Source organism: Pristis pectinata, chromosome 4 (assembly GCF_009764475.1).
Source record: "Pristis pectinata isolate sPriPec2 chromosome 4, sPriPec2.1.pri, whole genome shotgun sequence".
In the NCBI taxonomy this organism is placed as follows: domain Eukaryota; kingdom Metazoa; phylum Chordata; class Chondrichthyes; order Rhinopristiformes; family Pristidae; genus Pristis; species Pristis pectinata.
The window spans coordinates 78963489-78987670 of NC_067408.1; the positions used below are offsets into that span (position 1 = coordinate 78963489).

Genomic DNA, 24182 nt, shown 5'->3' on the forward strand with positions numbered 1-24182 from the left:
AAATCTGAAATAAAAACAGAGATAGTCAGCAGGTCAGGATGAACATGATTAGCATTATAAATTTTTACTCCAGTTTTTCCAAGTCACTCCTCGGGAATGATTTTGCATCCCTTGGAACATTCTGATGTATTTCCTCTGGATCTTTACCGAGTCCCTGACAACCTTCCCAATGTCTGGAGCCTTACAACCACAGATACAACCTAAATAATGACTTATAAGAGCTTAACTTAATTTCCTTGCTTTCACACTTTACATGAAGTCAAGCATCCGAAATGCTTCTTTAACATTTCTCCAGACAACTTTGAAGACAAACTCCGTTCCTGTGCCCATTTCAACATTGTACCATTCAGTAAGCTTTGCATCATCCATGCCAAAATGAATCACTTCCTACTTGTTTGCATTTAACTTTAGCTGCCCTTTTCACCAGGCTTTCGACATCCTCCCGAAGTCTATTGCTTTCCACACCTTTCATTGCATTTCTGAATTCTGTACTATCTGCAGACTTCCACATTATGCTTTGTGTACACAAGTCCAGATCACTAGTACACATTGGAAAGAACAGAAATTGCTGCTGGCTTTCACTGACTTCCCTATGTTTTTCCAAGTGCCAATATGACCCTGATTAATATTTAAAATGCTCTCCACCAGCACTGTCAGGCTAACTAGCATGTAATGGTTGGGTTTTTCCTGATGCAATTTTTTGGACAATATGTAACATACAGTCTTTCAATTATCTGGTATGATTCCCATATCTCAAGAGGATTGGAATATCATTGACAAACCCCCTGGAACTTCCCTTACCAAAACAGGATGCTTCCTGTTCGACTATGAAAGAACGTAGAGCACTACCCGCCTTTGATTTCTATTCCATCCGAATTCTGTACTTCCTCATTCACTCTCACTTTGGCAACATCCTCTTTTTAACTGAAGACAGATGCAAAGTTCTCATTTGGCACTCCAGTCTTCAAACAAAAACCTTTCAGATTCCTAATCAGCTTGGTGCACATTTTTTTTAAAGTTAGGTACTTGTACACTCTCTTTGCCAACCTTTATTTCCTTCCCAAGTTTTTCTCTGTACTTTTTGGATTCAGCTTGGACCTCTAGTGAACTATGAACCTGAGATTATCATAATTCCCCTTTTCCTGTTACATGTTAATCTCTACATCTTTAATCACCCTGGGAGCTTTACCCTTAGACCTTTTTCTTTCCACCTGTGAGCATATATCGAGTCTGCACTTGAACCTTTTTCTTTCTGCAGGTATCCAACAGTCATCACTACTTTTTTACTTGCCAATCTCCAAGATCAAATCCCTTTACAACTCACTGAAATTAGTGCTCCTCCAATTGAATAACTTCTCATCTTAATACATTCTGCAGGAATGTACCTCACTCTCCCCCCAGTGAAGGTTGGCACCTATTATCAAGATGTGCAATGAGGTTTATTATTTCTTGCTTGACACACTGAATGTGCCTTCTACACAACTGCCACTCTCAAACAGAAATGATCAGCAACATTAGAGGAAAGGCCTTCCTTTAATCTTCAGAGGCTGTATGGATGACGAGATAATAATAGAAGAAGATAAAAGAGGGGGAAATGAAACAGAAATGTAGTTGGAAACATTGCTATCTGTGTGTCTTTACTTTTCAAATACATAAGCAATTGTGACAAGCGAGTTATGTGAAACAAATGTCACTACCTCAATTTTATATTATAAATTCTTAAAGTAAAACAAAATATTCTTTCTCTTGTACCGTGGAGCCTTTTGGATTGTACCAAGTACATTTTTACATTCCTTTCTCCAAATAGGAATCCTATTTGTTACGAGTATCATTACTGGCTACCCCAATTCGAATTAACAATTTGGTGGCACCGGAAGAATTATTAAGAGCTACTGATTGTCTATATCAAGGAATGCATGCTGGAATTGTGAGAAACATAGACTACCATGTGTTTATAAAGGGAGCATGCTGTTAGAGGACATTACCATGCTTTTTGGTATTTAGGCACAATAAACAAAATGCTGTGGTGACAAATATATTGTTTCTTTTGATGGTAAATAAAAGGAAGAATAAGTTCCATGAAACAAATTAAAACATTCCAACTCTCTATCAGTATCTTATTACCATGGGCAGAAGTCTATCTGTGGGGAATGAATGAAGTTGACAACAACATTTGGCAAAAAATAGTTTTAATTTTGAAAAACTGAACAAGCTAGTGGGCTGCAGTTTGTGGAATCTATTTAACTAAATGATGTAAATAGTGAATTGAGGCATTAAACACCACTAGTATGCTGACCCACAAGGAAATGAAAAAAAATCTAATGACAAAATATTTTGCAGTGTGGAAACACAATAAAAATAATGATCTTGCTCTAATGCTCAGTATAATATGACCATTTGAAAACTAATGGTAATAGCTGCAGCAAAAACACAAAAAAACCAAGTTTTTTTTCTTCTGAAATATCATTTATTATTGTAGAGGTAGAAATGGCCCTAACCATCTTTAAACAAAGCATTTAAGCAAAAAAAATGTATTAACTATACTTTTTCTCATTTTTCTGGGCATTGTGCACTGATGTCAAAGTTAAAAAGCTTTCATCAAGTGCATTTTCCTGTGAAAAGTGCAACATAGCCTTGCACAATATTCTCAAATGTTTGGAAGACTAATTTACTGTTGTACAAGAGCATAATTTTCCACCCAAATAGTCATATTGTGTCTTCTCTGTTAGTCATTATTATGAGCTCATTTTGCCAGCAGATTCTTTTTTAAACACTAGTCATGATAGATATCTGAAAGTATAATAGGAATTTATTATTAAGAAAAATATGATTATCTTTTGACTTTCAATGGTTTGCGCTAGGACTATATCTACTTCATCTTTTAAGCTTCTACTTAATAATTTTTCATCAGCAATAATGATCAGTAAGTTCTTTCAGTGAACATCTGAAATTGAAGGTGTACTTCAGACTGACCTGTTATGATACTGAAGTGAAAACATCACCTACCATATACACTTTAGAGTTCAGTGTCTTTGATATATAATGCCTACGACTTAATATGTAATGTAGTAATGCACACACCCTCAAGAAATCACATTTCAGGAAACTGACTGTGGCTTTATATAATTATCCTTTATCTGGAATGAAAACTGGAAAAAAAACTCACACATTTGATCACATAACCTTGCAAAAGCATCCCAGTAAAAAGTCAAAACCAAGCCATTTCCATCTACATTAATAATGAAAAAAGCATGTCTATTTTTTTCTTTATGTGACATGGATATGCTTGCCAGTCCCCTTAAAAATTCCAGTATCAGTTCTAATAACATAGAACATAGAAAACAATCATAAATGTAATAGTGAGAGGCAAGAATAGAACAGGAAGACTCTGATGTTACAAACAAATTATTTATCTACAAGACCCTGTGTTTCATATTTCTTTTTGTATAACAGCAGCAGTCAAGGCCATGGTCCCAGGCACCAGACTGTGTCACCTGATGGGGATCAAACTACCCCATTGGTTGTTACCAAATGACACTGGACACACTGGTCTCCCTTGGCAGCAGTGGTAATACTGCACTGTTTGTGTGAACCTCATCTGGAGTTTGCTCCTTGTTTATTTTATTATGGGGCCTCTGGCCGTTAATAAGTGTCATGGGGATGTTGCAGTATGTGTGTTGATTACCCAATGAGGTAAAGGGCATGATGCCACTGGTTGGAGGTACATCGTATTCGTAGCTCCGATAGTAATGCTTGTGCCGCATCTGCGTGTGGTAGGTGTTGTGGAAGGTGGAGCGTAGGTCCGGATGAGCGGTGGCCAGAGCAGTGGAGGTTGCTGCTGCCATGGAGATGGCAGACACTGTCTGCAGTTCCCCAAATGGGCCCTGCTCGCTAGCATCCAAAACCTGCTCATTGGAGATCGGCTCTATCCTCTTGAAGGGCATCTCATACTGTAAACGTTTCCAAAACTTGGAATCCAGTTTGTTGCACTTAGGTCCATTCCATTTGATAACCGTAAGAAGTTTGATGGTGTCTTTGAGAGCCTCGATCTCCTGATAGTTTATAATTCCTCGAAGTTCACTGCATTCGATAAGTATCACTTTAATTTCACCTGCGACCAACATGTTGCGCAGTCTGTTTTCCAGTTCAAAGATACTCCAACCTCTCCTTATGACATAGTTTGGGGTCAGAACGATAATTAGTCTCTTGCTCTGATCAATGCATCGTGCCACATCTTCAACATATGCTGAAAGTAAAGTAGGACAGCTCCTTTTTACAAATGGTAGAAATTCTTGCTCACATACTGGTTAAACATTGTGATGACATGCATGATAGCAATGATCCCACTTTGAATTAAGCATGATTTCCTCCAGTTACTACACAGAGTTGTATTGCAATGAAATGAGGGAAGATTTCCTATACATGTAAAATTGACTATGATCAAAAAGATTGAATTTATAACTTTGCCACACAAATTGCAGAGGAAATTTTCTTCATCCCTGCTGGTTGTAATTCACAGGAATGCAATGGAAATATCTCAAGAAGAGAGCAATTTGGGAATTGAAATCAGGAACCGAACACAACGTTCACCTTATTTCTTGATTTATGTTGTCTAACTTCTCCCCTTTCCTGTTGCTCAGCAGCTCTCAGGTCAGTGAGCAATCATTGAAATGCACTCAGAGCTAAAATACCTTAATAAGACAACTTATAACTTTGATTGAAGGATCACTTCAAAATTCACTTACAAAGGACCATTGAGCTTAACTTTCACAGTCAAGCGGAAAGCTGGCTGGAGCAGTTTCGTCACCCTTTTAACACAATGCCTGATTTTCCAGTGGAGAATTCGGTAGAAAGTAAATCAACATCAAGTGAACAGTTCAGACCAATCAGCTTTCTGCCTAATGGTGGAATTAGAAATCCATCTGCACAGCGACCATGGCGAGCATCCATGGCAGCACTGAACCTTATTACATTTCTTTGACAAAAATGTCAGAAGAAATATTGGTAAACATCGGGAGCTGATATAAACAGAGCAACAGTTGAGTGTGGGGCTGATAGAAGCAAGATGATGTTGCAAGGTACTGGTCTGGTCAACTCAGTATAGGAAGGATGTGGAAGCTTTAGAGAGAGTGCAGAGGAGATTTACCAGGATGCCGCCTGGATTGGAGACCATGTCTTATGAGGATAGGTTGAGTGAGCTCGGGCTTTTCTCTTTGGAGAGAAGGAGGATGAGAGGTGACTTGATAGAGGTGTACAAGATGATAAGAGGCATTGACTGAGTAGACAGTCAGAGACATTTTCCCCAGTGCGACAATGGCTAACACGAGGGGACATAATTTTAAGGTGATTGGAGAAAGATATAAGGGGGATGTCAGGGGTAAGTTTTTTACACAGAGAGTGGTGGGTGCGTGGAACGCACTGTCTGCAGAGGTTGTGGGGGCAGGTACATGAGGGACGTTTAAGAGACTCTTAGATAGACACATGAATGACAGCAAAATAGGGGGCTATGTGGGAGGGAAGGGTTAGATTGATCTCAGAGCAGGATAAAATGTCGGCACAACATTGTGGGCTGAAGGGCCTGTACTGTGCTGTAGTGTTCTATGTTCTATAAGTGTGGGGCTCCCCACCCATTTACTAGGTCACCTAACATGAATTCTGGACTGTTTTAATATAAGGGCTTTGTGTAAATAGAACAGCTCTGACTGCCACTGGGACCAGAATCAATGACCTGTGGCAGCCTGACCAGCATCAGATGACTGTGGCAGGAAGCCCCAGATGAGGAGCCACTGGAACAGTCCCAGCGAGACTAGCTGGCATGGTGGCTGATGGATTGAGAGGACCTCTGCTCCTCTTGGCCTTCACAAACTACGTTAATTCTGCCTTTCCTTCATTTTCCAGGCTTTGCTGCTCCTCAGCATTTAGTTCCCCCTCCCCCCCAACAAAAAAGTTTAGTGCCAGGTCCCACTTTATGGCTACGGTTATAATCTAGTCAGGGTACGAATGTCATCACAAGACCACAACTTTTGAATGTCACTAGCTGTCCAACCTGCAGCAGTTAAAATTGTGACGAGCTTACGTGCTACGTGGCTCTAGCGAGGGCCATGCTCCCACTCGCCGGCCAAGCACCCTCACCTCCGTTCCAGAAGATCGAGAGGTTGAACCCCACTCCAGTGACCTGAAGTACAATCCAGCCTGACACGACCATCCAGTATTGAGGGAACACTATGCTATTTTTCAGATGAGACCTTAAACCAAAGCCCGGTGTGCTCTGAAAGGTGGACACAAAACAACCCACGACACTTCAAAAACAACTTGCATCTGCATTGTGCTTTTAATACAATGTCACCAGATGCTACACTAGATCTTTTTTAAACAAAATTTATTGTATATTATGGCATGTGACCAGGGATAAGTTTAGAAGTAGCCCAGATTTTGCTCCTTGGTGTTTAGGTGAATATTTCTCCCTCAATCAACATCACGGAAACAGATTACTTATTCGTTATCACATTGCTGTTTGTAGGACGCAGCTATGAAGAAGCCAGCTGCGGTACTTGCAGTAAAAAAAAACTGAAGGACATCCTTTGGGTGGAAAAGGTGCAAAATAAATGCAACCCCTTCTTTTCCTTCACTCATCATAGTTTAACCCCATGCATGTCAATGAAAATAATAAAAAATATTGGTACATAGTTAAAAGATTAACCACAATAAAGTGTCAGTGTAAACTGATAAGGATACTCACACGTAAAGTAAATTAGGAATGAACTCCAAGATCAAATATTGTTCAGAATTTGGATTTCTCTGACGCAAAATTATTTTTTTCATGCTTATTTTCTGACATTGGAGACAACTAATTGACTTGGCAAAGGATTTCAAACTGAGTAAGTCACATTTAGGATTGTTTGAAAAAACAAATCACAGAGTTACTTCACTTCAATGGCAATAGGGTTTCAGGAGATAATTAACTTTTTTGTTAAACATGTGAGACTATTGGCCATCCATCAGTTGCATTCACCTTGGCACGTTCAGTTTCTTTGAAATCAATGTACCCAGGTAAGTGGCTGATATTTTCAAACATGTTTCTGCAGTTTGTTTCCACTGTCACTTGCTTCCACACCTTGATGATCGTCAGTCAAGACAGCAAGCAGCAATCCACACCTGGGATATCCAGCAACAGCAATTGGGAAGGGTGCCAGGGTGGGCAGAATCTTTGTGTTTCATCCTTCATTTCTACTGTTCTCCAGCAGCTTATAGATAGGCTTTAAAAAGTGATGGCAATTTGCTTAATTTTCAAAAAGACATATTTTGCAAAGCTAAGAATTTGAAAAGGTTATAATATGAGGTTTTTTTCCAAAATGGTTTGTTTAAAAATGCTTTTCCATGTTTTAAATTTATGAAGGCAATGATTCTGTGGAGTCGTTCTATTATCAGAGATGTAGAGGAATACAGCCCATGTCCATCCCTTTGAGCCAGCAAACTGGGAGATAGCTTCAAGCAAATCACAGGTCTGAGTGCTTGCAGAGCAAAACAGGAGTGAGATAAAGACACTGCAGGGATCAACTTCTCTTTGAGACAGCTTGTTTTGGGTTGAATAGATCTATATATTTTGCTTTTAATCTGCCAAAATAATAGACCCAGAATGGAAAAGTAATTCACTACAATTGAACTCTTCACCACTGAGTCCTTGGTTCAATACAGAATTTTATGTTTGCCCTTGGTTGGACTTATCTATACTGCTGAGAAATGAGAGAAGGAACAGGCCACACAACTCCACTGTCTGACATCATTGATATTGGATGATCTGACTAATTGGCCTCAACCCTACTTTTTTGACAAGTGGCCAGAACTCTGAATTCCAATCCAGTCCAAAAGTCCATCTCAAGCTTGATTATATTTCCTGGCTCTGCATCCATATACCCCAAACTGCTGAGAGAAGATGTTCTTTCTCATCTCTGCCTTCAATGGGTGACCTTTTTCATTGAGATTATATCCTGACATCTGGGGGAATTCTTGCTGTGAGTCATGAGCACACTCAAGCCAATAGTTAGCTGCCCTGCCATCAAGTAATGTGATTATACACCGGGTTAGTAACTTCTTCAAGGTCTGTGAATCAGTCGGAAGCATGGAAGTGAAGCATTTCCTTGAAAAGCTGGGGCATTTGTGGTGAAGGTACCGCACTGTTGTGGGAGAAGGAATTCCAGGAATTAGACTCAACAATGATGAAAGAATAACAACCTATTTCCAAGCCAGGTTGGTGTGCTACTTGGAACTTGCAGTTGACAATGTTCTCTTGTGCCTGCTGCTCTTGGTTGGAAATGTCGCGAGTATCAGGTAGTTTCAAGGCAAGTAACTACTGTGCATTTTGTTGTATACACTGTGGCCACCCTATCCCAGTGATGAAGGGTTAAATGTTGAGGTGCATGTCGTGCTCAGCAATACCCTGCTTTGTTCTGGCTTCTGTCAAGTGCCTTGACTGTTAGTGCACCGCACATCCAGCAAGTGGAGAGCCATGGCCCTGATTTGTATATTTGTGAAAGGGCTTTGGAGAGTCATTATCTGCAGGATATCCAGTCCCTGCTCTGCTCTTGTAGCCACAGAACTCTTAGGTTTCTCCAACATAGGAAGCATCCCATCTGGATGCATCATGGCTTGATATGGCAACTGCTCTGCCCAGGACTGCAAGAAACTGCAGAGAGATGTGGACACAGCCCAGCACGTCACAGAAACCAGCCTCCCCTCCATGGACTCTGTCTATACCTCTCGCTGCTTTGGTGAAGCAGCCAGCATAATTAAAAGACTACTCCCACCCGGGTCATTCTCTCTTCGGCCCTCTCCCATCAGGCAGAAGATACAGGAGCCTGAGGGCACATACCACCAGGCTCAAGGACAGCTTCTATCCCACGGTGATCAGACTATTGAACAGTTCCCTTATATGATGAGATGGATTCTTGACCTCACAATCTACTTCATTATGACCTTGCACATCATTGTCTACCTGCAATGCACTTCCTCTGTAGCTGTGACACTTTACTCTGTATTCTGTGATTGTTTTTACCCTGTACTACCTCAATGCACTGTGTAATGAAAAACAAGTTTTTCACTGCATCTCGTTACAAGTGACAATAATAAAGCAATACCAATACTTAAGATGAGGACTATAGGTGTTAGAATACCGATGAGATTAGCCTCGCTTTTGTTAGAGGTGGTTATTGTCCAGCACAAAGGTTAGTTTCCACAATCTGGCGATAATTTTGCTTCATCAATGTCTGCTGTTTGGATTCTCAATCAGTTCAGATCCAAGTATTCAATGTCAATGTCTACCTTCTTCTCTTGCTGAGCAATGCTTTCAGAACCCAGCAATCATTCCCCTGACACCAATATGGTGGCAATCAGCCACAAAGCTCCACCTTGAGCATCCAAAGGCAGATTGGATCTAGAATAAGGGTTATCACCAAAATGGCAGTTAAAACAAGCTGATTCCATTTTAAGTAACAGCTCTATGCTGAAATTGGGGGAGTTATGGGAAGAAACTTTAATGGCTAAATGATATTTTACTTCCCTTGACCTTTCTCTCAGTCTTATGTTTTAAGGGGTGGGATCGATGAGTCTACACTCCTGGAAGGCTGCTTCATCGGACAGGAACATGAGTCCTACATGGACCCCAAGGGGCAGAATTTCAATTAACTTTTATTATTGCACATCAGCTCCTTGACTTTTCAATGCAACTGAGAATCAGGAGGTTTCTGCAGTGAGTGGAGAAATGTAAAAATTCAGTCTGTTGGATTCATGGCTTCTGCCTTGTGTGAGCTCATCTAGGTGTGGAAACTTTCCAAATCTGCCATCACTGGCATCACCTTACAATCCCAAAAATCACACTGGATGATTATAAAATGACTTGGGCCAATTCTGACTTCAATGATCGTGAAATATATTAGTACGGGACAGAAATTCATCCTTCATAAGTGAAGTTAAATGGTGCCCCTCTGATCAGTGTAATGGCTTGAATTCCATTTCTGCAATTTGGCTCCTTCGACTTTTACGAACCAACTTGCAGAACTGGAGCTTTTTGCACAGCCGTGACTGTGAATGAGAATTGAATGCAAGTGACCAAGGATGAATTGCTGTCGCTGAGATGTCGATGAATTGTCTTACCCAGAGGAGTAAATAATAATCCGCAAAGTAAAGACTTTGAAATTGTGTGGGGGGGGGGGGGGATAGAAGGGTTTAAGAGATTAGGGTGTATGAAATTCCTTCCAGTTTGAAAAGAGTTGTTAACTTTTCTATTTTTAAAGATGTTAATCCTTCTTTCAAAATAATAGAATAATGCATTTTAAACCAACACATTGACATATTTTTTTGCAACTACCTTGTGGTCAAACAAAAATGACTTTTTAATTTTGGTAACAAAATTTTGATAGGACCAATGTTCAATTTTTTTTCTCTTTAAAATCAACTCCTGGTTGTAAATTGCATCTACAGTGGAAATCCAGTAATTTTGCACCTTAGAAGCATAATACAGGTTTCTTCTAACCAGTGTATAGAATAAAAGTGGAAAATTCTACTAAGTCATCATAAGGTGTCTCTGCTTCGCAAGTCACCAAGCCCCAAAACCTTCCCTGAGCAGTGAACACAGGGCTCTCTGAATCATGGTGTGAATTCTGTCCATCCAGAGACACAGTGTGACAACTCCAGGAAAATGCGGGGAACAGCACCCGCCACTACACGTGGCCATCTTTTCACTTACTAAAGCTTGTGACTCCATTAATTGGTGGGGGGGGGGGGGTGGGGTCAATGTGGAACATCCTCCTGAAATCAATGCCCAATGGAAAATCATCAACTCACGTTTGCTTGACAATGGCATGTAAGCTGTGATATTAACCAATGGGTCAGCAACAAAACTATTCTCAGTGAAGACTGGTGTCACACAAGGTTATGTCATTTCCCCAACACTTACCTTGATCTGGCTCATCATGATACTGCACCTCCCTCCAACAATCTTCCTATGGGGGGTGGAACTAACCTTCAGAACTAATGGGAAAGTGTTCAACTTGCAGTGACTACACTCCAGAACTAAGATCACTCAGGCCTAAGTTGCCAAGTTGCACTATACAGACAATACTTGTGTGCACACACACTCAGAAACTGCAGTTCAAGAAAAGAGACATTTATTAGCCACATGTACGTCAAAATACACAGTGAAATGCGTCTTTTTGCGTTGCTTGAGAACGTTCTGGGGGCAGCCCGCAAGTGTCGCCACTCTTCTAGCACCAACATAGTATGCCCACAACTTCCTAACCCGTACATCTTTGGAATGTGGGAGGAAACCGGAGCATCTGCAGGAAACCCACGCAGATACAGGGAGAACGTACAGACTCCTCACAGACAGCGGCAGGAATTGAACCTGAGTCACTGGCGCTGTAATAGCGTCATGCTAACTGCTACACTACCATGCCAGCGACCATTCATCATGGACCCACTTTCACTGAAGCACATGAGAGTATGGGTGTTACATGCAACATCTCCAAGACAAAGGTCTTCAATAAATCTGCCTTACTGTGCCACACAGCCCTCAGACTATCAAGGTTCACTTCCTGTATCATGGAGCCACCTATCAGTAAAGACAGGCATCAAGGATGAAATTCACCACGGCCTTCAATGCACCAGCATAGCCTTTGGTTGGTTGAGGTAAAGGGTATTTGAGAATCAAAACCTCAGACCAGGCACAAAACTCATGGACCACTGGGCAGCAGTGATTCCTGCTCTCTGATATGCTTGGGAGACCTGGATCATTGACAGCAGGTAACTCAAGTCAAGAGTAAGACATCGCCACCACTGTCTCTGCAACATCCTCCAAATTTACTTCACGAACACTGGGTAAGATGGGCAGAGCAATAGCAGGTGCAACTTAATTCTGATAGGTGCGAGGCAACGCACACTGAGAGGGCAAATAAGGATAGGACGTACACAACCGTTGGGACTTAGGGAGTATTAAGGAACAGAGAGACCTCAGTGCACAGGTCTAAGGACCTGAGCACAAGTAGACAAAATGGAGAAAGCATATGGGATAGTTTCTTTCATTAGGTAGGGCACAGCATACAAGGAGGTTAAAGAACAACTTAAAAAAAAACATTGGTTCCGCACAGTTGGGGTACTGCGTACAGTTCTAGTCACCATGCCACAGGGAGGACACGATTCCACCGGAGAAGGTGCAGAGGAGATTCACCGGGAGGTTGCCTGGGAGAGACTATTTCATTCATGAGGAAGGACTGGATAGGCTGGCTTTATTTACTTTGGAGCAGAGGAGGCTGAGGGGGGAAACCAGAGGTACAAAATTACGAGGGGCAAAGATAGGATAACTAATAGGAAACTTTCCTCCAAAGCAAAGATATAAAAACTAAAGGGTACAGGTTTAGTGTGAGGGATAGGAGTTTGGAGGATATCTGAGGATGAGAATCTGTAACACACTGCGTGAGTGGATGGTGGAAGCAGGTACCCTCACAACATTTAGTAAGTATCTGGATGATGGTATGAATTGCCAACACAGAGAAGGCTATGGATCTTCTGTGCCGGTAAATGGGATTGGTATAGGTAGGTACTTGATGGCCAGCACGGACAAGGTGGGCTGAAGGGCCTGTTTCTGTGTTGCATGACTCTGTGACAAACAAGTCAATGTCAGTGTCCTCTCCCAGGTCAACCTCCACGTTAATTCATCAGACTCTGCTGGCTACACTGGGCAGGCCACATCGCTCACACGTTTGACATTGGCCTCCTGAAACAGGCACACTCTTCAGAACTCCGTCATGGGAAGAGGTTACCGGATGGACAGGGGAAAAGGTTCAAGAATGTGCTGATAGCCTCCTGGAAATGCAACATTTCCCCTGACCCCTGGGAATTCCTGGCCCATGACCATTCCAAGTGGAAAAAGAGCATTTCGAATGGTATTGAGAGCCTCGGGACCTTGCATTGGGAGCATGCAGTGGTCCTGTGTAAGCGATGGAAGGAGCAGACCACCTCATATACCCCATTTGCCCATCCCATAAGTCCCAACCTCTGCCATCAGTGGAAGAGTCTGCCCTGTTCCAACATTAGCTTCAATACCTACCTCAGAACCAACAGGATTTTAATGCGAGTCATCCTTGATCACAAGGAACTGCCTAAGAAGCAGTCTACAATATTGTACCACACAGCAGCAAATTTATAAGGGGGAATATTGCATTGGCAAAAAAAACCTTTAAAGAAAAGTATCAGAATAAGTGCCATAGATCCTAAAAATATCAGCATCTTCGAAAACTTGATATGTTCCCAGCATTCTGGTCTCCAAAGGTTTTCATTGATCATCTATAAGAACCATTTACAATTGTAGCAGCAATTAGTAGCCTGAATGTATGCTCAATACATTCAATATCCAAAACAATTCACATCAGAGTGGTCGTATAGGAAATAAGAGAAGCTTTTTGAGGTAGGATGCAGCAAAATGAAAGGATTTGAGAAAAGATCAAGTTAAAGGCTTGACTGATGTAATGGAGGGCATTTGGTGACATAAATGGGCATCAGGCTGGAGGTCAGTTGGACGTAGGCCATGGAGGAATGAGGCATACAGTATGCTGGGAAACAGAGCCAGTTGAACTTGTTGTGAATCACGATGTAAATCCATATGTAATAATGGCCAGAAAATCTGATTTTAATAAGTTGATTGAGGGATAAATTTTGGGCATTTCATCAACATCACCTCCAGTGTTCTTCAAAAATAACATCTGAATCTTTGCTTTTCTGACAGGATTGCACTGGAGCGCTAGCCTGGATTTATGCTCAAGTCTCTGGAGTGAGACTGAAGCCCATAAATTTTAACTCAAGAGGTGAGAATTTCAATCACTGAGCCACAGGTGACATTTTAAGGAGTTGCCAGACTTAAATTTGATTCTTTGCAAAACTTTATTTAATTTGAAATTATTTCAATTGGAAATTAGGAAGAAAGGGAAAGGCAAAAAAAACTCTCTGCCAGTTGAGCAATTAACAGTTTGTACCCATAATGAGTTGAGATCTAAGTAGAGTGGGGCTCAGTGGGAGAGCATTAAAGAAGTTGAGGCTGCAGCAACAAAAGTCAAGTTAAAGAGATTCATTGAAATTGAGAAGGAGAGGAAGAGTACAGATGGGAGATATTATCAGGGTAAACATAAGCAGCCTTAATATCAGGAGAAAGTATATGGTTTGAGACTCGTGTGAGAGTTGTTTGGAGATTTTTTGATAAGATAGAAAATGGCATTGAGTACATAATTTTATATTTTTTTCCAAACAAACTGGCAAATCTGAATCCCAGGTTCAATGAACTTAAACATTTTCCCACATAGAAGAAAGTCATATTCGAACACTTTGAAATATGATGAAGGACATGCGTTTTAATGTAATCAGTTAATGTATCTGATATGCAAAAGCAGGAGGGAACCTTCCTTTGAGATGACTGATACTTTCTATCTGACTATAATGGGCCATTTATAGTCAGTGTCATCAATATATTAACGATTCAATCTATAACCTTGCTATGTCAGTCCTAGGATTATTTGAATCCTGACAGTAATCAATTTATTTGAATTGCTTTACTATTAGAATTAAAATGATATTAATCAGAAATTTTAGTATACAGTTAATCCCAAAGGCGACTTTGATAGACAGGCTTCAGTGTATGGTTAGCTTTGTACTTACTGTTCTCCCATCCGATTATAGTGGGGCACGGAGAGTGTTGTGTAGCACATGATTGCGACTCAGCCCATACTACGGGTGGAGGGGAGAATGGTAAGTATGAACATTAGAACACACATAATACATCAACAGGTAATGTGAAAACAGATTAAAAGAGCTCTTCATTACACTTGCGAAAATATATTTAAATAGAAACTTCCAACAGCATCATGCTGATCAGCACATTATTTTTAGGAGTGTTAATTGAAGCACTTTTAAGAAAATAAAAAAAATAGGTGCAGGAGAAGCCTCCACTGTCCCTTGAAGCTGCTCCATCATTAAATGACACAGTCGATCATCGATTTTGCCTTCGTTTTCCTGCCTGATTACCAAATGAATTCTTTAGAGGCAAAAAAAAATCAACCAATCTTAGTCTTGATTGTAAATGACATGTACACAACAGCCTGGAAGAGTTTCAAAGACTTACAACCCTCAGAGAAGAATTTCTCACCGAATTGCCTGACCCCTTATCCTGAGACTATGCCCCCTATTCCCAGGCCCTCCAATCCATAGAAACGAGCCTTCACCACTCATCCTATTAAGTCTTCTTAGAATCCCATATGCTTCAACGAGATCATTTCTCATTCTTCTGAACTCAGAGAGCAGAGGTCCCCTCTAGAACAGTACTGCAACAATAACGTTACTGATCTTTTCTGAGAAATAAATGATCTTCCAACCTTTTTGGTTGGTGCCAGGTAACAATGTTTTAATGCTTAAAAACAGTAAGATGCTTTTGAATATTTTATATCCTGCATTAGTCCAACTCCCATGAGGCCATAAAATAAAAGGTATGCATGGAGTTTAGTTTGAATAGAATTCAAGGACTTCTCATAGATGCTACTCTGATATCCTGGGAATGGACTGAGTATTTTTCACACCTTCAGGATGTTCTAAAGCACTCTGAAGTCATGAGATACTTTTTGAATTGTAATCCCTGTTGGTATGTAGGAAATATGACAGCCAATTTTCACACTGATGGTCCACAAACAGCAATGTAGTAATGAACTAAAAATCTGCATTAAGTGAAGTAGGTTGAGAGATAAATATTGGGCAAGACATCAGCGATTCCTCCATTGGTCTTGCTTTGAATAGTGCTAATAAGTCTTTTACATCCATTTGGGAGAGAGGAGAGAGGACCTTGATTTTAGTCCCTTCTGAAACTTTACACTCTTTCACTGTCAGCCAGGATTTGTGTTCAAGTCTCTGGCATGATACTTAAACCCACAACCTCTAAACTCGAGAGCTGAGGGTTCCAGCCACTGAGCCATCAGCTGACATTCTGAAGAGTTATGAGACTTGAAATGTGATTACTTGCAAAGTGTTGCTTCATCCACATTGGGGGGTTGGATGAAGAAAGCTAAAGGCAAGAAAAAAAAATTGACTTACTTCCAGTTGGAATTAAATCCCTATCGGGGATGAACAGTTTGTACCCATAATGTTTCTCTAGCACGTCTGGTAAGATCTCCAGAGCAAAACGTTCTTCCTCTGTAGTTTCTTGGCTCCACTGGTCAGGATCCACTTTGGTGTATGACAGGTATGCATCATAATCTTTATTCTCTGGAAAATAATGGAAATATTTTCCCTGAATAGTCTCTCATACTTTCCATTGTCATTGTGTTATTCTCTCTTGATGATGCAGAAACATCATTAATTGATCAGTAAATCTGACAGCCTTGAAGTTAATTTTTCTGCCATAGCAGTTTGAAATATTACTTGTTAGAAGGAAGCAGTGGGAGAGATCAATGCTCTGAGTTGGAAAATGTTAGCGTATCTGAACCTGAACATTTTTCCCTCTCCAAGAAATGTTCTTGGGTTCCCTCTAATCACTTAACTTTTTCTGTGCTTTAATTTTTGGCTTGAAATTATTTGCAAAGTCACACTGTTACTTTGGTAGAGTCAATCATGGGGTTGACTGCCGAAAGTGAGTGATAATGAGTTGGGGGACCCTTTTACTTCCCTCCAAACCATACTTCCATTGAAGTCAATACATATAAATACCAGCTAGGACACAAGTAGGCTTGGTTGCCAGTTTACTATAACTTACTTTACACAACCACACATTGCCATTCAAATAACATGTTGAAATGAAAAAAAAACTACTATATTTTGTTCACATGTATGCTCTATCTAATTGGGAAAAGCTCAATCGTGTTTAGACAATAGACAATAGACAATAGGAGCAGAAGCAGACCATACGGCCCTTCGAGTCTGCACCGCCATTTTGAGATCATGGCTGATCCTCAACAATCAATATCCTGTTCCTGCCTTGTCCCCATATCCCTTGATTCCCCTATCTATGAGAAACCTATCTAGCTCCTTCTTGAAAGTGCCCAGAGAATTGGCCTCCACTGCCCTCTGAGGCAGTGCATTCCACAAATTCACAACCCTCTGGGAGAAGAAGTTTTTCCTCACCTCTGTCCTAAATGGCCTAGCCCTTATTCTTAAATCATGTCCCCTGGTCCTGGACTTCCCCAACATCTGGAACATATTTCCTGTCTCTATCTTGTCCAATCCCTTAATAATCCTGTATGTTTCAATCAGATCCCCTCTCAATCTTCTCAATTCCAGCGTGTACAATCCCAGTCTCTCCAACCTCTCAGCATAAGACAGTCCCGACATCCCCGGAATTAACCTCATAAACCTACGCTGCATGTCCTCTATAGCCAGAATATCCTTCCTTAACCCTGGAGACCAAAACTGTACACAATACTCCAGGAGTGGTCTCACCAGGGCCCTGTGCAAATGCAAAAGAATCTCTTTGCTTTTGTACTCAGTTCCCCTTGTAATATAGGCCAACATTCCATTAGCCTTCATCACTGCCTGCTGCACTTGCTCATTCACTTTCAGTGACTGATGAACAAGGACTCCTAGATCCCTTTGTATTTCCCCCTTACCTAACTCCACACCATTCAGATAATAATCCGCCTTCCTGTTCCTGCTCCCAAAGTGGATAACCTCACACTTATCCACATTAAACTTCATCTGCCAAGTATCTGCCCACTTACCCAACCTATCCAAATCACCTTGAATTCTCCTAACTTCCTCTACACATGTTGCACTGCCACATGTCGCACTGCCATCTCCTGTTCTACATTTCACTGTATCGTTTCCATTTGAAACAGGATCCCCTTTTTACTCAGATATACACTCTGCCAGGATTAAATTATTGTATTTTAAAAGCATGCAATTCTTATTGTTCCTTGAAAATGGAGCTGCACTGATCAGCTTTTTAATTCACCTCAAATAATCTATCCAGCTCTGAAAAGCTCATCTGTATTGTACTGCTCAGATGGGATGAATCAAAATACTTGTTCAGTTTATATTAACTGATTATCGTAATGAAGAACATATTGAGAGAACTTTAACTAATGCAAACAGTAATCAGAGACACGAGATTCTGCAGATGCTGGAATCTGGAGCCACGTACACAAAATGCTGGAGGAGACCTGCTGAGTTCCTCCAGCATCTTGTGTAAGTAATCAGAGACAACCACTATTGAAATATTCAATAAGGCTATTCGCTTTTGGTTAAGTCAACATGTGGTCATGTGCTATCTATTTTCATAATGGACTGTGCACTTTCATAAGTGTTCTGGAGCAAAAATTAAATATTTGTTTGAATCTTTTGCACTAATATGAAACACCTGGGGGGGGGAGTGGAAATTAGCCTTTGGTCACCAGTGCTACAAGGACATTAAAGTATTTCACTTTCCAATGTACTTCTTGCTCTATATTTAACAAATGATATTGGCAATAACTGCAGAATTTTAGAAACCAAGCCATTGGAAAACATATGCAAAATCTATTGGAGGTATTGACAAAGAAATTAATGTTTACATTTTTCAATGATTTGTTCCATTTTGGTACTGTTTGATTAACCCTAACATTGTGAAATGTGATAGAAAAAAAATTACTGCATTCATCATAAAGTGATAAGGGAAAAACTGCTGAGTATGCAAACCACGGTCAGTGTGACATTTATTGCATTAAATTGAGAACAAGATAAAATTTAAGGCCAAGTGTTAGGTTCTATACCATTCTGCTGTTTTCATATCTAAAATAAAAACACACCAGGGATGATCTTATTCAAACTGGTGTAAAGGTGGTGATGCATACAGTGCATATACCCAAGCCATCAAAAGTTCAAATGCCAGTATATTATTTATATTACAATATTTATTTGCTCACATTGCAATGTTTATTATCATTGGAATCCAGAAAATCAAATGATATGAAACTAACAAATCAGCTCTTACCTCCATCTAGGTCATCTGATCCAAAATGATTGCGATAAAATAACATGATATCTATCTTATAACATTTGTACACAGTCACCAGACAGATCAGCAGTAAAAGGATAGCCCCCAGTCCTCCTGCAAGTTCCACAGTGTACATCAGCTCTGGAATGAAAAAGACAAGGTCAGTCAGTGAGAGGTACAGACAAATAAACGCTTTCACAAGGAAATCATACAATCAATCCACCAACTTTGTTTTATGTGCCTAAATATTTCAACCTCACCATTTCAGGTTTAAAGGGAAATCTGGCAAAATCCAGGAGAAACTTATTTTTATATGTTTAGTTTTGAATCAAATTCACATTGAAGCTACTTTCCTCTGATAGAATAATGGATTGATGTATTGAGAAAGACAGCTCCATGGGAGGATAAACACCCTTCCCTATATTTCAAATAAAGTATTACAGTTTATGTCTTACTCTCATTTTCTCTGATGTTGGCCTCTTGTGTATCACTACTTTTTTACTCACACCCTTTGGAGCCCTACCATGCACACCTCATGTTGTAGAATTCTTTCTCTGAATCTTGCTGCCTCTCCACCACAGATTCCTCTTATAAAACCTTCACTTCATGCAAAAATCAGCAGGGAAGTGCATCTTCAAATCTCTGGCAATTTGTTTTGTCCAACTTATTCCCACTGAGAGCATTTAAAAATTTATTTTTTTTCCTTGCCCACCCATAAGACCGTATGGCCTATTAATTGGGAATGGAAAGGTGGGTGCTTTGGTTGAGTTGATGAGTCAGAAGTATTAAACAGAGACCAAAAGCTCACGGACGATGCACAAGCAATGAAGTTGCCTGCAGAAAATGGACTGGGTGGAGCTTAGGGAGTGAGAAAGGAGAGCATCACTTTGCAGTAATCGCCCTTGCAAGCAACAGTGCCAGTAATGAGGAGTTAATGTTGCAGAATATACAGCTGGCACAATTTAACTTACAGAAGCCGATTTCTAAAACATGTGTTCACAGATCACTGTCACCATTGTTACAAGGCTTTGTAATGAGGAGCTTCACATCACATAACTGAACAGTCTCTCCAAAGGGATTATATTTATACTAAAAGTATTAAGTCATTGACTTCCAACTCCAGAAATAGGATTGGTAAACAAATGTTTATTTCAAACTGTCTTGGCAGAGGATGTGCAAAAAATAATAATACTTCCTTTATAATACAGATTTTAGCTGGTTTTACTATGAACAGTTCAGTGTGTACATGTGATATCATGCAGATAGTACCAAAGATCATTATGCATCTGATACTATATCTATTGGTTTTTCAGCACATAAATTGTCGTGTGTTGATAATTCTCAGGGAATTTCCATACTTTTCAATTTTTCACAGATACCAGTGTTCTATGCCACTTTAATAAGTCCCACTGCTCCTAAAGGGAAATTACACAGGAACTTCATTCTTGTCCTGTGGCTGTAAATAATGCACCCTTCCTTTGTGCATGGGTCCCACAGGGCACTGTTTTAGCTGAAACTTCAGGTGTGTGAGAAGCTCTATCCCAATAATTTTCTTAAGTTCAGGATGTTCAAAGCCACTGCAGGCAATAAAGCATTATTTGAAATGCAGTCATAATAGCAATTTAGGAAAAGTAGCAATCAGTTTGGGCAGAACAAGGTCCCATAAGGAGCCTTAAATAATGACCAGATAACTTGCAATGTCAACAATGTTGCTTAAGGGGTAAATGTTTGCCAGGACACTGGAAGGATCTTTCTTACTGTTCTGCATCATGGTGCCTTAGGATATTTTACATCCACGTAAGGTGGGGCCTTGATTTAACATCTCATTTGAAAGATGAAAGGACACCTCTGATATTGTACTGGAGTTTCAGTCCAGACTGTTGTGTGCAAATCTCTGACATCCTTCTAATTCACAGTTCTGTTTGCTACCACAAAAAGTTTTTGTCACCTTTGCTTACATCCTGATGTGTTTATGAGGCATGAGGATTGTTCCTGTTAAGCTTTCTGCATTGCTTGGTCAGGTCTCAAGCAGGCCAACCTACAGTTACTGATTAAGTCCTTTTCTCTGAATAGTTTCTGTAGGCTCTTTGACATTGTTGCTTACTAAAGCAAATATCACAAATAAAGCTACCAATCAAACATCCTTTACTGAAGGCAGTCAAATCTCAACTAACTGCAGTGGCTGGGAGAATAACATATCAAAAGCCATACCAGATGCTATATTCAGTTCTTAAAGGTATACCACACTCGTTTTTCTGTAAAACGTCTTCTCTTTTTCTATAAATGCTTGGTCTGGAGCAAATATGGTCTACTTTGGTTTGCAAAGAAAAACATGATGTGCATTAGGATGGTTCACCCTTCAATCCTGCCTCCAATCTGTGAAGAAATGCCAGTACTCTAGATGCAATATTCAAATGAGATCAGTGACTCTTAATAAGGATGACGGCACAGGTGAAGCTGGAAACTCATAATATTACATGGCTCAGAACAACTTGTGCTAATCTAACGTTGCTGACTTGGCAGCAGCGCGCTATTTACTGGCATAGGATGATTGTGCAGACAGATGGATTGACATCGAAAGATCTCATTCCAGTGTGAGCTGGACATCTTTGCAGAACATCTCAATTAGACTCTAACTGAATCTAACACAGTTGCATTCTGAATTAAGCCATCTTTCAGGCCAATTAGAATGCACCATTAAGCAAGGACTATTCACAATCACTGAATATCTGGAGAAGTTTCACTTTAGATTTCTGTAGCCCCAACATAAAGGGCTATAGATATTGAAGTCAGTTAAATTATTTGTATTAAAAAAAGATATACTGGAACATATACTTTGCACCTTTGGTCATACATTAGCAACATGAATGCATATATCAAAATCACAAAAAAACTGCAGATGCAGATCTGATGAAGAGTCTTTATCTTGAAATGTGAACTGTTTCAATATTCACAGATGCCATCTGAATTGCTGTCTCCAGCACATTCAGTTTTATAGCATATATTGCTTTTATAAAAGCTTTTATTATTTTTGTATAATTGTACTGTATATGAAAACTTATCAACAATTTTGTTCTATTACATGGCATCTGTGATTTCAAACTCTGACTGACATGAATAATGTATTTGAGAATGATGTATTTAACCCAGATTTATCCTCTCTGAATAAATCAATCAACTCTAGGAAATTCAAGCACACTTTCATTTGGTGGACAAATATATTTTTGTTGTCCAGACGAATGCTAGCTAAGAATGAATCAAGCCAGTGAACTGTGTTTGCTGAATTTTGAACTGGAAAAACTTCACTAAACTTTTGAATATTGATAATTTTGCCAAAAACTTGTCGTGAAAACCACCAAGAGGCTTACTGCACAACCTTAAAAGGTTTCTTAATACATCTGAACTTTAAAAAAACATAGGGGAAGATTTCAGGAAAGTAATTCTCTTTTTTGTTTTAATCTGAGTTCTTCCTCCAGGTCAGTGATTCAAATTTCCAAAAATGACTTCAGGTTTTGAAGGATGGAACACTATGATGTCTTTTGTGTCAATAAATTTTCCAGCTATGTGTTGTATTTATGTAATATGTATGTGGATATCTAGATGCATGTTTGTCTGTGTTTATGTGCATCTCCATGTGTCTTTATATGTTTGAGCAGAAACATTGCTACACAGAGGTGGGACCAATTATTCTGCCCACCATGTTGTTATGTCATGAACCAACTGTTATATTATTCATTTTCATGGCGCAGTCTAAACCCTAGTTGGTTCACAGCTCATTAATTTAAGTTTAATAGGAAGAGAACGGAGGCAATAAGCAATGACTGGACTAGGAAACATGACGACCTTGATTTAGAAAAAATGATTGATTGATTTATATCAAAGGACACCCATGTGAGATAGCTGATAAAATAGAAACCAATGAAATGATCTGTGCCAACTCATGGTGAAGTGAGCAAGATGAAGAAACAGGATTTATGGACATCTTTAATTCAGATTATTTAGACTTTAAGATCTGAGTGAGATCACTGCATTGAAAATAAGTACTCAAAGTTTTCCTTCTAATAGTTGCCTCGCAAGATCCTTTTCACTTAATTCAAATACATTAATGATTTTGGAAATCTACATCAGGAATCCTTGACTTTGAGGAAAAGAAGCTAAACAACATAACAACAACTTCATCTGCATCAGGGAAGTTAATATAAAGTTACATATTACAACATCCCAAACTTTCTGTGCCAAGAGAGTGCTGAGATTTCCATTTCATCAGTTTCACGGATCAGTGGACTTGACCTCCATCCTTCAGACTCCATTTCTGATTTTAAATGGCTTACTCTGAGGCCTCACATAAAAAGGGAGGAAATGCCCATTTACTAATTAATATTTACAATCTACTAAATTCATTTAGTGATGTACATAATGCAATTATACTGCTGGGAATGAGAAAGGAATTATAATGCATCTGCAACAATGATCCTTCAAGACTTTCATAAGAGCTAATGAGAATCTAAGTGGCATAAATACTGAAAACATTGTTAATTGAGATGTAAATGTAAATGTAAGATGGTTCAACAAAGAAATGTCCAGGCCCAAGATCTATCAGTAAACATTCTAGTATTAAATGTGGCTGTACATTTTACGTCACTTATATAACAGGAACACTTATTTCTTGCCTTTATGAGTCGGGATGATGGTCGCTGGCTGAGCAGTGACAACTTTACACCAGAAGTCAGAAGAAATCAACCTCATGGAGAATGAAATGGGCCTCAACAAGTTAAAGAATTTATAAAAAGAAAAGGCTCATAGAAAACAAGGACACACAATTCCTCTGAAGCAGCAGCACAGATGATGACACAAATGGAAGCAAATCTTCCTGAAGGTGTACAGCAAATAGTCCAATGTGATCAGAACGTAGTTTTAAAGCAAGACTGCAACAATGAGATGTAAAAAGCAAAATAGATATTTGTGCCAATTACATTGCACAGAGACTGTGTTAAAAATGGTGAATCCAAGTCAAATGATTCAACCCCCACTGCTCATTTTTAAAAGTCCAGCTCAGAAATTACAGAAGGGTGCAGCATCAAGCAGGCAAGAAATAGTGCAGCCCATCCAAGCCGTTGGTGAGCAAAAGATAATGGAGCTACACTCTGGTAAAGACAAGGAATTGATTCTTGAACATAACATACAAGAGCAA

At 39.7% G+C, this 24182-nt stretch overlaps 2 protein-coding genes across 7 annotated transcripts in view; both read right to left on the minus strand.

Moving 5' to 3' along the window:
* gk (glycerol kinase) overlaps positions 1–24182 on the minus strand; it is a 406492-nt gene that overhangs the window by 246938 nt on the left and 135372 nt on the right. The window lies entirely within an intron of this gene.
* The window catches only part of il1rapl1b (interleukin 1 receptor accessory protein-like 1b), a 1038953-nt gene continuing 1017108 nt past the window's right edge, over positions 2338–24182 (minus strand). For 5 of the 6 annotated variants that reach the window (XM_052015172.1, XM_052015173.1, XM_052015175.1 and 2 more), the window contains 4 exons: positions 18989–19132; positions 16120–16290; positions 14698–14766; positions 2338–4246 (listed from right to left, as the gene is read on the minus strand). In XM_052015172.1, the coding sequence (XP_051871132.1) occupies positions 3525–4246; positions 14698–14766; positions 16120–16290; positions 18989–19132 (1106 nt within the window). In that variant the 3' untranslated portion in view covers positions 2338–3524. The remainder of the gene's footprint in view (positions 4247–14697; positions 14767–16119; positions 16291–18988; positions 19133–24182) is intronic. The other variant, XM_052015176.1, reaches the window with a different exon arrangement.